This window comes from Fundulus heteroclitus, chromosome 23 (genome assembly GCF_011125445.2).
Source record: "Fundulus heteroclitus isolate FHET01 chromosome 23, MU-UCD_Fhet_4.1, whole genome shotgun sequence".
NCBI classification, from domain to species: Eukaryota; Metazoa; Chordata; class Actinopteri; order Cyprinodontiformes; family Fundulidae; genus Fundulus; species Fundulus heteroclitus.
In genome coordinates, this window is record NC_046383.1 from 15,664,536 (window position 1) to 15,675,236 (window position 10,701).

At 42.6% G+C, this 10,701-nt stretch overlaps 1 protein-coding gene across 1 annotated transcript in view; it reads left to right on the forward strand.

Annotated features, from left to right (window-relative positions):
* The window catches only part of mgat4b (alpha-1,3-mannosyl-glycoprotein 4-beta-N-acetylglucosaminyltransferase B), a 69,527-nt gene extending 67,438 nt beyond the window's left edge, over positions 1-2,089 (forward strand). The window contains exon 15 of the mRNA XM_036127306.1: positions 799-2,089. Coding sequence (XP_035983199.1) covers positions 799-822 — 24 coding nt within the window. The 3' untranslated portion in view covers positions 823-2,089. The remainder of the gene's footprint in view (positions 1-798) is intronic.
* The last annotated feature ends 8,612 nt before the right edge of the window (positions 2,090-10,701 follow it).

Genomic DNA, 10,701 nt, shown 5'->3' on the forward strand with positions numbered 1-10,701 from the left:
TATTTTATAAAAAAAATGTACTGGGTTAGAAGGGTACAATACATTCATTTACATGAGAATACATTTCACCTATCCTCCACCCCCTACATTCCCAGAAATACAGTGAAAAATGTTAACAATAAGCAAACATGATTCTCTCCCTCTTAACGAGAAAACAGGAGGGGAGAATATTGGCTGCCCAATAATATGCCCTGAAATCCGGCAATGCGAGGCCTCCCCTGTACTTGGGTCTTTGCTATACTGAGTATTTTGCCCTTGGAGTCTTTACTGCCCAAATGAAATGTGAAACAATCTTATCCAATTTTTTGAAAATAATTTTGGGCAGGTATATAGGTAAACACTGAAAAAGAAATAAACATTTTGGTAGAACTGATAGAGTTTATCCTGCCTAGAAGTGACAGTGGGAGATTATTCCAGCGTAATAGGTTTGACTTCACCTTCCTGACCACCTCTACAGTGTTATGTTTATGTAGTAAAGGGAGACTATTCAAAATATTAATTTCTAAATATTGAAACCTAGAAGAGGCTAAGCAGAATGGTAGTGATTGAGCCGAGATCTGTTTTGCTGTATCATTAAGAGGAAAGCATTCAGTATTTTTAATGTTCAACTTATAGCCAGAAAAGGAACCAAAAGTGTGTAAAATGTGCAGAATGTTGTCCGTGCAGACAGTGGGATTTAATAAAGTGATACTCTGGGCTCATTCCTGTTCTTACACACACCGGTAAAAAGAACCTTTTTTTACCAGAACCATAATGGTTTCTGCTTTTTGTTCCTCCCATCTTCTCTCTTTCTTCTAGATCTTCATAAAGAAGGCCGAGTGAAGCTCCGCCTCCCGCAGTGACACCTGAGCGCACCTGAGCCCAGGCTCCTGACTACAGAACCTCAACGCGGTGCTGCGACGCCTCCGCCTGGCCGGGCCTGGCCGCCGCAGGGCCGCTCAGCTCAGAGACTGAAACACTCGGACCGGCAGCACCGGCGGAAAACCCAAACATGTTCTGCTGGTTTCCACGGCAACGTGACGCTGTAATTACCCAGAAGATTCTGTATTTATGTGTACATACAGTAAGCTAAATGTGAAACACTGGAAGCCGGAGCGGCGAGCTGTTCTGATGATCGACCGGATGCTTGGAGACACTTCCTGTCTGCAGACACTTCCTGCCACCGCCCGCCCCTCCATGTATGTTCACACGCGTGTCGGCGCGTGTCGGCTGCTCCGGGGTCTCCTCCGTCAGTTAACGAGTTGCCTTAACGAAGACTGAGCAGATCTCCGTCACACGTAGCGTCCGTCCTGAATGATTGTTCCTGAAACTACTGATGAAGGCAGCCGGTGCCGGGCTGGCCGAGGATAACCGAGGCCTTTACTCCACTCTGTTCTCACTGTGCCGTCTCTCTGTAAAGACTTTCTGTTTTCTGTAAAGAGACTGTTGTCCATCAAGACCTTGTCTTCCAGAGAGGGATTTGTGTTGCCTCCATTCTTAGAGGAGAGGAAGTGTTGGATAAATTGTTCCCTTCATGTGCAGATGTAACAGTAGGTGCCTTGGACCGATGGAAATAAGCCGGTAAACCGTGTCAGGCGTCCTGACCGGATTTATTCCCTTTAGTTTAGCAGCAGCAGCTGAGATCATCTCCTGGTGTTCGGCCTCGTTAACCGGGACGAGGCTGATGGTGTTGGAGCTCATCGTCTCGGTCGGGCAGACGTAGGTTCTGGTAGAGCTGGCCTAAACCTGCTACGGTGACATGATGGGGCGCTCATGTCAAAGGTTCTTGTTCTGAAGCCCATCAGGTTCCTCGTCTTCATCATCTGGACCAGGTTCTGACCCACTCTGCTCCTCTTGGAGTTGACCCAGTTTCTTGGCTTCTGTTTCTCCCGCTGCTTCTTCAGAACCAACCACAGGTTCTGAGCGGGTTCAGATCCGGGGAGATTGCTGAGCACAGCAGGTCCAAAGCTTCACGGTTCTGATTGATCCACTTCGGTTTTGACCCGTGCTCCATGGTGCTGGGAAATCCACAGATCATCACCAAACTGTGCCTGAAGTGCTGGAAGAAGTTGCTCTTGGAGGACGTTTCGGTTCTTTTTGGCCCTTCTGGTCTGAAGTTTCGGACCGGTTCTTTTTGGCCCTTCTGGTCTGAAGATTCGGACCGGTTCTTCATTGCAGGTTTGGCCCTCAGACCTCCTGCTGGGCCTGGTCTGCGCTGGCGGCACCACGGGTCTGCAGCTCCTTGTCCAGACCTCCTGAAGCAGCTTCTCTGCAGCTGGAGCTGATGACGCAGACCTCTGTTGTTTCAGCATTGGTCTGCTGGTGAGGCTGATGGAGCAGGTGATGGTACGCACCTGCAGCTGGCTACCTGGTCAGGTGAAGCTTGTCCTGATGACCTCTGGTGTTTCCCCAGATTAAACCAACCGGACCTGAAGCTCCAAAGTTAGTCAAGCAGCAGAAACTTCTGGTCCCGTCAGTAGAAGTGAACGAGATAAAGAAAACGTTCCACAATTCAGTCAATTTCCTCCGAAGGTTTTCAGACGACATACAAAGAAAGATTTGGCAAAACAAAGAAACCTTTTCATCTTTTGTTTCTCTGAAATAATAAACACATTTTAAATTTTGAATATAGGTCAAATTCTGTCTGATATTGAATTGCCAGATGATGAGAGGAGATCCTGCTTGATTTCAGCTGTTTTTAACGTCGGATCCGTCCTCAGTGATCCCAACGATCATTTCATTAGAGAAAGTCAGGAAAATGATCTCAGGGAACGATTTATCTGGACTTTTCCTCCGCTGAGACGGAGCTCCAGTCTCTGTTCAGACTCACTCACCGGAGTTTTTACATTTAAGTCGGTCATAAACTTGAGTTTTATTTCGTTTCCTTCCTGATGCACTGGATTGCATTGCTGTCATCTTGTTTGTGTCTTTTGTATGCTTTAGATAAACTATTTAAATGAGTTTGGACTTCTATTCAATCTGTGGATTCTAATAAATAAAGAAAATTAAATGAGCTTTTTGGTGTTTTTCTCACAGTGCAGCAAATTTTCAGGCTTTCACAAACCTGTCTCTCTTTTTCTTGTTGTCGCACTAAGCTCCAGTGGCCCGGGGTTAATCAGGAAGGACACATTAGTTTTCAGCTGATTCAGTAACAACACACATTATAGGTTCTATAACTTAGAGATTAGCTTTCCACAACTTAAAGGGGAGCTCACTAAAACCTGGGGGTCCCTTCCTCAGCACTTTGAATCTGAAAAGTTACTGAAAAGTGCTAAATAGATCAACTTGCCTTGCCTGACAAGTTCAAACCTTTAAAGCCTGACAGCCTTCTTTTTGAGGTTATTTCCTGACATTGTGGCTTTAATATCCCTAATTTGCATTTAATTTAGAATCAGATTTTTGTAAAGTTTTAATTTTAAATCATTTTCCATCTTTTCATCTGTGAGATGTGCCGATAAATCCAAACATCTCTACTTTACCTCTGGTGGGAAAAGGCAGAAGGCTTCCCTGAATATGATTACAGGTATTAATGTCTTTAAAACTTTGAACATTAAGTTTTTCTGTTGATTTTTGCCCATTTGAATGATTGCCAAACTCTGCTATTGATTACTTCTGCATGTTTCAACAAGGAATGCCATCCACACTTAAAATGCTCTTACACCTTTTGGCCATGACAGTATTTTTTGGCTTTTTATATCTTAACATTTTCTGAAATCCCCTTCTTAAAAGTTTAGCATTTTTATAATATAACTGGTTCAGCTGATCTAAATTCTAGACTCTTTAAACTTGGTTTTCATTGTTTTAATCTTCCAAGCCCAGTTTGATTTGTGAAACCTTTATTTATCTTCATCCATGGGTAAAATTTGTACTTTTGCATGTGAACCAGGTTAGAGTTATTCTATCTTAAAAAAGAAATCTACTTCAGCTTCCTGATCTTGGTATATGATAAACTTTAATTAATAGTTTAGGTATGTTAAAATGTTTTGCACTAAAAGCTAAAAGTTTCTTTTTGCCAATTCCCTGTGGAAACCCATGTGGTGAGTGTATTCAGATCTTTGAGCATTATTGTTGCTGTTTGGTGGATGTTGTTGTGTGCTCTGCTAAAGTTCTCATCCTCAGGATAATGAAATGTCTAAGTTCTTCAGCGATGGTCCAGGACTTGGACTCCTGTTCCCTGAGGATGCAGAGGATAACCCGGGGCTGGAAGCTGTGCTCAGGAGACCCTGAGGAAGAAATCACCTGCTGGATGGGAATAGGGTCTACAATAACTGGTTCATATGACTTTAGAAACTGCCTTGAGATGACATATGTCATGAATTGGTGCTATATAAATAGAATTTAATAGAATTGAATAACGTGCGGTTAGCATTTCCGTTGTGCTCAGAACCAAGCTACCGAACTATTTGGATCATAAGGAGCACTAAATATTCTCCCCTAGTGTGTAATATCTCTCCTCCACGTCCACAGCTCTCCATCGTCTCTGTGGGAGGACAGAGTAGCTGGACTACACTGCCCTAGTTATAACAAAAGGCCAAAATAAACTTTATATTGAATTAACTAACTAGGTTTATTGTTGCTAGCGCGTACTCCAGGCTGCCTGACATGAATGCACTTCTAGTTTAGACATTACAGTCAGGCAGTCTGTAGACAGCTCAGGGGTCCTGAGGTAGTGACAGTGTACCGTAATGCTCAGAATATCCATTGAGTGGAGCGGCTTCATTGCTAACAAAGTCATATTTACACATTTTAACAGATTTCTGAGCGCATTGTACCACATAAAATCAGTCAGTAAGAACAACGGTGATCATAGATAAGGCGCACAATCAATTATTGGGAGAATGTAAGGATTTTAAGTGTAAGGATTTTAAGCCTTATAGTCTGAAAAATATGGTAGTTTTCTCTTTACACAAATAGTATAAAATGTTACATATATTTCCACTTGTTGTACTACACTCTGCTTCACCTTAGAGAACTACTGGAGATAGGGGGACAGATTCATGTGTCAGCTGGCTGGAGTTCCTGTACCCATTTAGGTTTAGATTAATATGGGAACATTAGTAAGGATAATATTATGTATGTCAAGGGAGGATGTGCCTCGCCCCTGCAGAAACAAATGTTCAGTTAATACACCCCACTGGTAGTAAAGGACCTTTTATAGTTCAACCTGGTTACACTTAGTATGAGGAGCCATTTTGGACACCTCAACAAGGGGGATTTGTTAATAATTTGTTCATTAAATGTTTTTTTTTTCAGCTGTTAAAAGTAAGAATTTGGTTCAACTGATGAAGTGGGTTTGATCACCAGAATACTTGTAGTGTGGATTAGATGCATGCATTTAGTTAGACACCTAAGACACTCACAAGGATTCTCATGTCGTATAACATAACAACACATTCTTCCTACAGATAACAAAGAGGAGGCAGCAGCCCCCGTCTTTGGGTTGGTGCCTAAATGTTAGGGAACCGTTTACCAGAGAAGGAGGAGGACAGGCAACAGGAGAGAACTTATGATTGCTGCTGGAGTTTGTGGAGTGAACAGTGAAGAGCTCAGCTGAAACTTGTAACACTTTCTTTGTTTTAGAACAAATGGTAAAGCTAAACTCTGAAGTTAAGTCATCCTTGGCGGGTGTTGATAGTAGTAATCTGCTTGGAGGAGTTAAACAGACTGTGGGGAGCGACCATCCAGGGCATGGTGTCCCGGCAGGGTTGGTTATCGCTGCACCTCGGCCTACTCTGCTGATACCTGCATGCTCAGTGGTCATGAAGGGAGACGGTGAGGGGGAAAAGAAGCACTGAGAAAACTGTAGAAAGTGTGGGATCACATTAAAGTTTAACAGAAAGTTAAACAGTGCAGCGCGTGTTCTGCTAAACTGAATTAGCTTTTCATGATAGCCAGTCCTCCTGCAGCAGGAAACATCCTCTGCAGCACCTGACCACCTCCCCACTTCACAGCTCCCACATACTCTGGAGTACTGTGGGGATACTCCGCACGCCTGTCCATGGAAGTCTGTTGGTAGCTAGCTGAGCGCCTAGCGCTGTTGCTTCTCCACCAGGCTACCAACACACCTGTCAGTGCGGCGCAGAGTGTTTGCGACGCTGTGCCTCTTCACGACTTCCTGCTCAGAGCAGCTCGGTGTCATTTAAAACAGTTCGATGTGAAGACTTCTCCCCCCTGAGCAGTTTATAGTGTAACACCACAAACACGGCCCAAAGAATTTACCTCTGAACACACTGCAGAGGACTTAAGTATGCACCATGTGGAAGCCTTAGAGCTGCAGGGAGCTTTGAGAAAACTGTAGCATTAAAATTAGAACAGCACCCCTACCCCCCCCCTCCGGGAAGGTGGGAGTGGGGCACCTCTGCTGCAGCCCTCCCTGGAGAGGCCAGAGGTGCAGTGTCAGTATCAGAAACAGGAGGAATGCCTGACTCTGATTGGTTGTTTCTGACTGGGAGCGTTGCATTTCTGCAAATAGCAGCAGGACCACTGGGAGGAGCCAGAAGAGCTGGATTTTTTTCAGATTATCTATCTCATATTTTACTCAGGACATAGTGACGGTTTTAAAGCAGCACTGTGTAAGTTTGAACCATTTATTAGCTTAGTCTGAGATATATTGAATGATTTTTCAGGTTAATATGCAGCACTTGGCACGAATTGATGCTCAGTGCAGGCTGCCCTTCTCAAAAACTCGCCAAGTTAACTTGAGAGGCGCATATCTGGCTCTGAATGAGTCATGTGACCCAGAATGCTGCTTTACACAAGAGCTAACCTTACATGCTTCTACGTTTCTCATCTTCGAGCCAAAGTTTGTCATGCCCGTGGTTATTATTACAAAATCCTCTGTTGAAGTTCTTGCAGCCTTTCATAATCAGATGATTGAGCCTGTTGTCTGCTCTGTCCTTCTCTTCCATGGCTCCTGGAGCTCCCCCTCCCCCTCCCTCTTCCTCTCCCCATGCCTCATCCTCTCCCTCTCTGTTTCAATGTGAGACTCTGAGGATAAACTAGAGGGTGAATCAGGCCTCGTCTTTCCAAGTAACTCCATGACTTCTCAATCTGCTGCTCCACACTGCTCTGCTATCAGATTCCAAAACATGGAGGAAGACTGTTTAATTTACCAGTGCAGTGCTGCCAGTGGCCTGCAGGGGCACTAAACATGGAAGTTACGGGTCTGGCGCCCCTAGTGGCTAAAAGTTACATGGTGCTGAATTAACAAACGTGTAAAAAATAAATTTCTTAAGAGCAGTTACTGCAGCTTTAAATCATATGATTATTATCTACTTATGCCATGAAAGTACCCCAGAAAGACGTATTTTACTCCTGGAACACTTCCGTAAACAACGGATGTCTGCAGATAGTGACGTGTCAGGAGAAATGATGCTGCAGAACGCCTTCACTGCAAAATCAGAATATCCTTAAGAGCAGGTTGCATTGGTCCACAAACCTGCATAGACATTGACATAAAATGCAGTACAGAGAGTTTGGTTCTGATTCTGTGGATTTGTTTACATATTTCTTTTAAAAAAAACTGTGAAAAAACAAGAAGACTTAGGTACACATCACAACAAGGGTTAGATTTTGTTATAACATTAAATGGTGAATATGAGAAAATCATAATAAAAATCTGTAAAAATCCAAAATGAAATAGGCAAAAGACATTTTTTGTTTGTTACCATTTTCTCTACAGAGGCAGCTAGTTCTGTACGGATGTTCAGTCGTCTACAACGAGTTGAGGTTCGGACATGTTGATTATATTTTTACCTGCAGATGCATCCTTAGCTGCAAAGGTTCACCTGACAACATGCTGCATTATTGCATTTTAAGCTATAAAATCCTGATTTCCTTTATAAGAAGGGATTGAATAATTAACCTGCATTTAATTTTTTCATAATTTCTTTTACTCCTAATAAAGCTCAAATAGCTAAATGAAATATCGGCAGCGTGTGGCAATATTTTATCTCATTACTTGATTAATCATCAGAATATCCATTAGATCAATTACTAAATTAGTAAAATAATCATTAACTGCAGCCTTAGACTTCACTGAAACGTAAGTTACATTAATGGATACTTTCGAACGACTGATTTGTATTGACAGTTTATTTCCTCAGATCTTACAGGAGACTTTATAGTCCTTTCCAAGAAGCAGAAGTATGTTTATGGAACCGGTTCTCTTCCAGAACGAGGAGTAATCTTTGTCAGAATTTACAAGGTATTTTCCAGGCACCTACAGGTTACTTTACTAGAACTTAATTGGTATTTTCTAAGTTTCTGCCTGGCGGCTCAGAGAGGTTTAAAAGCAGCTCTTCAGAACAGCTGATCTCAGTTTGCTGAAGTGCAGAGGCTGCTAAAATCCAGCCGAACACTTCTGCTGACAGAGTCCGGGTTCTGCTCTGGAGGTTTAACAGCTTTGTTGCTAATGGAAGAATAAAATGAGGCTTGATTTTTATTCTGCCTGCACTGCAGTCGAGGAGAGAAAGGGCAGCTTGACAGAATATCCCTTTTGTGGATAAAGGGATGAGAAGGAAAGTATTTAATTAATTAATGAATTACAAATTCATCTAGAAAATTGCAACAACTGAGACAACAGCGACCCCATGAGGTCAGATGGTGAAGTACAGCTGTTTCTCAAGTCTGGTGTTTTCCAGCACAATTTTAAATTTGATGAAATTATTTTTTCATGGAGTCAACAGCTGAGCAAAAATCTGAGATTTACCAAATAAGTACATTTTTGTTTGATTGTATTCTATTGACATTATTTAGAAAGTGAAGATGACAAGCAACTATTCAACTTTTAACAAAGAAAGCTTTTTCTGCAGAGAGAAAACAGCTATCTTTGAGCTTTTGATTTCAGCTCTAGTTGTTGAAATTAACGTGAGGAACAGTGAGGAAGGTTAACTCTGAAATAGTCCCCCCCCCCATTTTTATTTTAAACTTTTAGTTTTCAAGAATAAAAGCGTTGAGTGTCGAGCATCGATTGTCTCAAACTGGTGAAGCGCCTGAGGGAACAGCGAGGCAGCTGCTTGGCAGGAAGCTTCACCACAGAGAGTAAAAAAGCTTTCTCATGAGCAGAGCAGCACATGGATGCAGACCACATGATGACCTCAAGTCCAGTTCAGCTTGGACTTTAGGATCGGAAAGTTTGAGGGACGACATCTAAAACTTCAGATTTCTTGTTAATGTTCAGACCAAACCCCAAATAAACTAAATACGGCTTGGTTTTTAAATCTGGAAAACAGATGTACAATGACAAATATTGGCTGCAACAAGACTTTAATCCAGTTCTTTCCAGTTGGAAGGTTTTGGATTTTTACTGTTTAAGGAGAGGAGCGTTATTTAAAGAAGCGCTTGTTTCTGCCTCAGCTGCTGCAAACCAACGCAGCAAGCAAGCAGAGAAGAAGAAAAACATTAGCTTTAATTTAACAAACATCTGAATTACAGCAGCAGACTGTACATCTAGAACATTGATGTAATAATAAGTTTTAACTTTTAATGATCTATTTCAGTTGTTGAGAGTCAAATGATAAAACATAAAAAAGTGTTTTAAAAAATCAGAACTAGGTTCATAAGTTTCTCACATCCTAACAGGGTCAAAATTACACATGGCTGTATGTAAACATGTGGTCCTCGGGATGCATGAGTTTGGGTCACTCACTGGGTCGACCAACAGAACCATAGAAACTCTGAGGATCCAAGATGGAGAATGTATTCTACAACAGCCTCTGGATCCATTTCTAAACAACTGCAGATTTTATCAATTTAAACGACCCGTCCGCCTCTGATGAAAGCAAACTTGTTGAATGTTCAGAAACAATTCAGGAATCTGCGAGGATCAAGTCTGCCATGAACTGGAAACTGCTGGAACCAAACATGCTGACCAAGAGAGAAGCTACTGCTGCAACGTTAGCCTTTAATTTAATGGTCAGATGAGGGAATTACAAGAAATATGGTTAAAAAATTACCCACAGCCCCATGCAACCACCTCCATGCCATCGTTACTACAGTATCCTATGGTTAGTAGTAGTAACTGTCAAGCACGGCGGTGGTTGCATCATGCTGAGGGTCAGTTTTACTGCCAGTGGTGGTGCATTCCTCAGATTGGCTGGGTGAGGAAGGATAACCCAACTCCAGATTGTCAGTCAACAACTTGAAGGTTAAAAGTGACGGATGGGTGATCTGATTATTCTGACAGCACAACGACCCACACAGACATCAGAGCAGGTTTCTGAATGGATGAAGCAGGATAAAGCAGGATAAAGCAGGCAGGTACGGTAGGTTCTGGTACGGCTTTCCCAAGGCACTGACCTCAACCCCGTCAATAATGTATAGATTATGTTTAAAAGCCGGGTCTCTTCCAGGAAAACAATTAATTTAAATAAACTCTGCCAAGCAGAGTCGTCTGTTCCCCAGCCAGAATGATGGCAGCAGTTAGTTGATGGTACAAAAACCGTTTGGTTGGAGTGCAACTAACTGAGAGACATTTATAAATGTTAATGGAGGTGTAAAAGAATGGGAAAATAACCATCTTCTTCATTTTCTCTCTCCTTTTGTTTATATTGCTCATTAAGGAGGGCTGTGGTTTGGTGGGAGGAGCAGTCGTCTGGCAGTGTGATTCCAGTGTCACCAAACCACATATTGTCTTTGAGCAAGGCACTGAAAGCCCCCCCCCCCCCCCCCCCCCCCCCATCACCTGGTTAGTGTGTGAAGGTGTGTGCAAATGGGTGTATG